The sequence below is a fragment of the Petaurus breviceps genome, unplaced genomic scaffold (assembly GCF_028583685.1).
Source record: "Petaurus breviceps papuanus isolate PSGF00001 unplaced genomic scaffold, PetGlider_PUasm1.0 688, whole genome shotgun sequence".
Lineage (NCBI taxonomy): Eukaryota > Metazoa > Chordata > Mammalia > Diprotodontia > Petauridae > Petaurus > Petaurus breviceps.
In genome coordinates this window covers 23800010-23806009 of record NW_027186457.1, presented here as the reverse complement: position 1 = coordinate 23806009, position 6000 = coordinate 23800010, and the positions used below count along the sequence as shown (strand labels likewise).

Here is a 6000-nt window from a genome sequence, read left to right as displayed (position 1 = left end):
AGAAGAGAAGAGAAGAGAAGAGAAGAGAAGAGAAGAGAAGAGAAGAGTAGAGAAGAGAAGAGAAGAGAAGAGAAGAGAAGGGAAGAGAAGAGAAAGAAGAGAAGAGAAGAGAAAGGAAGGAAATGAAAAGGAGAAAAAGAGAAAGATAAGAAAGGAAAGAAGAAAATAAGAGGAAAGAGAGAGGGAGGAAGGAAGGAAGAAAGGAAGAAAGGAAGAAAGGAAGGAAGAAAGGAGGAAGGGAGAGAAAGAGGGAGGGAGGAAGGAAGGAAGGAAGGAAGGAAGGAAGGAAGGAAGGAAGGAAGGAAGGAAGGAAACAAAAAAATTAAGTAGAAAAGAAACCCAGAATGAGCTATTGTTGCTACTCTCTGGCCTCTGACGACTTTATCATCCTGACATTCCTACCCACCTGTTCATTAGCTTCTGGGAGCATTACATGGAAGGTCAAAGGAAGGAGGGGGTGCTAAGGGAAGCATTTCAACTATCCCAAATCCAGGAGAGGCAGGCAGGGGCAGCCAGAGTTCATAGATCATAGAACCATAGACTGAGCCACAAAAAAACCAACTTCGGAGGCCACTAGGACCAAAGTGAGAATCAGAGAAGTGATGGTAATTGCTCAAGGTTTACACAGGCAGTAAGTGTCAGGGGCAGGATTTGAACCGAGGACCTCTGACTCCAGAGGTAGGGCTTGTATCATGCTGCCTCCTCACAGCTGGCAGTCATTGCTAAGGAAACTCCCTCTGCTCTCCTTAGTCTGCCCAAGTGCTCCGAATCTGACCCTGCGACAGCCCCTGCCCAGCTCCATGACAAAGGCACCAGAGGCATGATTACCTTTATCTCAGGGGTCAGAACCATGTTGAACTGGTTGTAGAATTCCTTGGGGCTGAGCAGCTGGTCCTCCTTGGCTGTGCTCAGGAACTTTTCAATGTCCCCCAGGGCGGTCTCTGCTCCCTCCTGTGTCTGGCACTTGTCCAAGGCTTGGGATGCTAAAAGGTAGATGCCAGCTTCACACCACTGACTGGTCTGTAGAGAGAGAACACAGTGCACAGGTGATCAGCAGGCCCCCAGGTATCGCCTTCACACCCTCTTGTCCCAGTCTCTCTGGCCTGCTCACCATTCCCTGGATGAGATGTCCCATTTACTACCTCCATGCCTTTGCAAACACAGGCTGTCCTCCACTTCTGAACACACACACTCCCTGCTCACCCCTTAAAAGCCATAAAAGCCTCCAACATAGGGCCTTTCCTCTCCCTTATTAGCACTCTCTTCCTCTTTAAATTACTTTGTATTACTCTGCATATACTTTGTACTTTCTTATGACCATGTTTTATCCCTCCTTCACTATCACCTCCAGGAAAAGGTAAGCTCACTGAGGGCAGGGACTAGTTTTTCATTCTTTTTGTTTGTCTGTTTTGTCTTTGTATCTCTTACAGTGAGCACAGCACCTGGTACTTGTAGGTGATTAAGGTATATTTATTGAATGAAATTAGGATGGGAAAGGACCTGCTATGCCCTGTGCAAACGCTTTACAAATATTATCTCATTTGATGTTAAGCGCCATCTCATTTGATAAATGGAATCTAGTAAATAATAATAAATTCTAAAGGTCTCCTCTAGAGAAGAAATGGCACAGGAGCTGTCCAGTCTCACTGGGAGCCCCTATGGGGTAGGTAATGGTTAGTCATCTGCACAAACAAGGCTTACAAAACCTCCATGATCATCGATGTTTGGAGGCCAACCTTTGCAGAGAGAACCAGAGCCTTCACTGGGCAGCAAGCACAGCTTCTGCCTCTGAGCCAAGAACTCCTTCCTCGTCTGCTGATATCAGAAGGCCCTTCACTGAGTGAAACCACTTGCACATGCATTTCCAAGGCTGTTAACTCCCAATCAATGAAACTGAGGACAGAGAGGGTACACACTCCCTCCCACATCAACCATGACTATCCATCTGCCCCCACCAGGCCCTTATGCACACAGGTCATTCCTCAAGCCTCTTAGGATCCCCAGCTGCCTTCAAGGCTCTCAGCTCTTAGGCCAACATGAGACTTTTTCTCCGACCTGCACAACTTGGCAGTAGGTAGTGTCCAAAATCAAAATAGTCTAAACTTCTTTGGGCCGCATATGGGATTTTAGTGGCTCACTTTCCAAGTAAAGGTATAATTAATGATTAAACTGTTTCACAAATAAACCATAAACAAATGGAAATTTTAATTAATATCCATAAATTACACATATTAAGATTTGTATTTATTATGAAATCACATCAATGTTAAAAAAAAATGACTCTGCTAAGCAGTAAAAGTTTTAATACATTTTTCAGGTTTTCTTATTCTTTACATTTAGTAAGGACCGAAAACAGAGAGTAAAGATAGGACTGGCTCCTCTCAGACTAGAAACACTAGGGTTGGTTGCCACGGGTCACGTGACAAACGGGAGTGCCTGCGCAGTGGGAACCCACCCACCAAGTTACATGATGGGCACTATAGGGACTGGAGGAAGGCGGGTTAAGCAGGGCCTGGACAAAGTATTCATTACATCTTTACTAATCCCTTTGGCGCCAGCATCCCTGGGCCGTAGGGTGTGCAGGCCTGCTTTTTTTGATCCTTCCCTCCAATTATTAGTGTTCTTCCCTTCCCACAACATTATTTTTATTAACTTTATTCATAATGTGTACATACTTCTACATATACAAATTGCCACCCCTCCCCAAATGAACGGAAGTTCCTTGAGGGCAAAGACTACTTTATCTCTGTCTTTATATCCCCAGTATCAACCATGTATTAAGCGTTTAATAAATGCTTACTGATTAATTTTATATGCACAAAATATGTACAATATTGTAGATATATTTAATGAATGTTTACTGAATAATTTCATATGTACATAATGTTGTGTTGTCTCCCCCATGTTTTAGAGGTACCTACACACATTAGGTGCTTAATAATTCTTCTTGATTGATTGATTTTATATGTGTTCTGTATACACATGCTGTCTCTCCCAATAGAATGTAAACTTCTTGAGGGCAGGGACTTTCATTTTTTGGAGGGGTCGTTATACCACCAGCACTTAGCACCATGTTATAGTGGTAACCTATACATGGAGGTATACACATGGCACTTAATACTTCTTGATTGATTTTATATATACTTTTGTATGTACCATGTATACACATGGTACTTAATAAATACTTCTTGACTGATTTTATATGTACTTTTGTATGTACCATGTATACACATGGTACTTAATAAATACTTCTTGACTGATTTTATATGTACTTTTGTATGTACCATGTATACACATGGTACTTAATACATACTTCTTGACTGATTTTATATGTACTTTTGTATACTACTCTCTCCTAGTAGAATGTGAGCTTGAGGGCAGGAGCGGTTTCATTTTTGTCTTTGCCTCTGCAGTGTCTGGCATACAGTAGACACTTAAACAATGCTTACTGGTCTGAGTGCTCAGTTCAATGCCACTCTCCTTCCTGGGTCTAGGGTTTTCACCTTTTTGTTTGCATTTATTTGACTTTCGATTGCATATAAAGGATCTGCAGTAGAAGGTGTCTGAACTGGGGGTGTTGCTACACCACCTCCCTTGACAGCCTCCTCCTATGACACAATCGATTTGCTCAATTCAACTTGGCAGGATAACAGTTGAATTTATAGAGCACCTAAGGTATGCAGACAGGTGGAATGGGGGAGGGTGTGATAGTAATGGCATTTAAAGATTCCCCTGTATTGGCTTGGTTTTCAAATTGATTGTGTTAAAACCCAGAGTTTGTTAATCCCACCTGGGGGATGGACTTGTTGATGTGAAAAGAAAGTCCTGAACTGGGAGGAGCTGGTGACGTAGATTTGGAGAGACAAGAGAAAGGCAGAAGAACTTTTTGGAAGCAGCACCTCGTGGAGGCAGAGAGAAACTGAGAAAATTGCTGGGGGCCACTTTGAATCGCCCTGGACTTTTGAGACCTGTTCCTGGAGCTGCCAAGGACTGAGGAGACATGGCTGTTTTGCTGGTACTTTGTCTGTCTGTTTTGATGTTGTTTTGCCAGATTTGTCCACTGGTGAAAGACAGTCCTGTTGTTGAAGAAGTCCTGGAACCTGGCTGTTGGCTAAGAACTCCTGAGACTGTCCTGCAGACAGAGAGTGAATACTGTCCACTGGTGAAGGACAGTGCTGTTGTTGCAGGGGTCTTGGAACCTTTCTGTTGGTTCAGAGCTACTGAGACTGTCCTGCAGACAGAGAGTGAATACTGTCCACTGGTGAAGGACAGTGCTGTTGTTGCAGGGGTCTGGGAACCTTTCTGTTGGTTCAGAAGCCCTGAAGAAGGATTTTCTTGTTGTATGTTTACAGAAATCCTGGGAGAGGGTTTTGCTAATGTTTTCAGGGGTTCTAGGACTGTTCTACAGAGAGAGGATGAATTAATGAAGGGACTGGCAATGTATCTTATGGCCTTGCTAAGCCTTGTCTCCCCAGGAACTAAGATTGCTGAGAACTTGCCTCATGTCAAGATGAAGAAAAGACCTCCATTTGGGTATTAAGTGCTGTGCTTAAACTTGATGTAACTCTGGGGTAGATTCAATTGTGATCCAGGGGTGGGGAACTTTTGACCTTTTTGTGTTCTATGGTTGAACAAGTGAATGTACTTTACTTATATTTGGAAACTAATCTCCATTTGAGAAGAGGGGCTTTGTGGTGGACTAAATGAAGGTACAGCCTAGGGGTGGAGTAGTATTTAGAACAGGGACTTTGTAATTGATTGAATGATTGGAAGGTCCTGGGGTGGGGTAGTACTTGGAGATTATTTAATCACACTTAGTAAATGCTGTATTTTGAATGATGTCATGTTTTGACCTTCTCTGTTCTTGGTTGGTCACTGAATAAAATGGAGAGCACCTATGCTGGTATTCTGAACCTTGGGAAGTTGCCTTTCCTTGGTGTTACAGTACATTATGGCGTAGTCGGCAAGGAGTACAAAGCATAGTGCCCCTATTTGTTCCAGGATCCATGGCCATTTAGATTGAGATTGTAAGGCCAAGGATCCTGGAGGGGTGGAATGTGATAGTAATGGCATTTAAAGATTCCCCTTTATTGGCTTGGTTTTCAAATTGATTGTGTTAAAACCCAGAGCTTGTTAATCCCACCTGGGGGATGGACTTGTTGATGTGAAAAGAAAGTCCTGAACTGGGAGGAGCTGGTGACGTAGATTTGGAGAGACAAGAGAGAGGCAGAAGAACTTTTTGGAAGCAGCACCTCGTGGAGGCAGAGAGAAACTGAGAAAATTGCTGGGGGCCACTTTGGATTGCCCTGGACTTTTGAGACCTGTCCCTGGAGCTGCCAAGGACTGAGAAGACATGGCTGTTTTGCTGGTACTTTGTCTGTCTGTTTTGATGTTGTTTTGCCAGATTTGTCCACTGGTGAAAAACAGTCCTGTTGTTGAAGAAGTCCTGGATCCTGGCTTTTGGTTAAGAAGCCCTGAGACTGTCCAGAGCACCTATGCTGGTATTCTGAACCTTGGGAAGTTGCCTTTCCTTGGCATTACATTACAGAGGGGCAGGCTGGGCCAGTGCAAGCCAGGGGCACTGGGTCAGTTTTACCAGCCAGGACGCCTTCAGGGACCAGCCTGAGAATGGACAGTCTGCCTGTCTATCCTCCCAGGATGAGTCTGGCTTGGCCTGCAGAGACTTACCCCCAGCTTAGCTTTGGGGGAGAGACTTTTTCGGCTATGATGACTCTCAAAGACCACCTAGTACATGATTAGAGAGAGACCAAAAATCTTCACCAGTCTGGGCAACAAAATGACAAGTCTTTGAAGTACTTTAAGCTTGGAATGAAGGCTTTAAGCTGTAACAATATGGATTTGTTAAAACTGCTGGGGCTGTTTCATTCCTTGTATTTGCATCTCTAGTACACAGTAGGTGCTTAATAAATGCTTATGAATTGATTTTATATGTATTTATATATATACAATATTATTTTTACTTTTACATAAACTTATAGA

General features: G+C 43.4%; 1 protein-coding gene across 2 annotated transcripts in view; it reads right to left on the bottom strand.

The window, feature by feature from the left end:
- Window positions 1-6000, bottom strand: part of MCF2L2 (MCF.2 cell line derived transforming sequence-like 2) — a 348809-nt gene that overhangs the window by 194360 nt on the left and 148449 nt on the right. For both annotated transcript variants that reach the window (XM_069104786.1, XM_069104785.1), the window contains exon 12: window positions 829-1020. In XM_069104786.1, the coding sequence (XP_068960887.1) occupies window positions 829-1020 (192 nt within the window). The remainder of the gene's footprint in view (window positions 1-828; window positions 1021-6000) is intronic.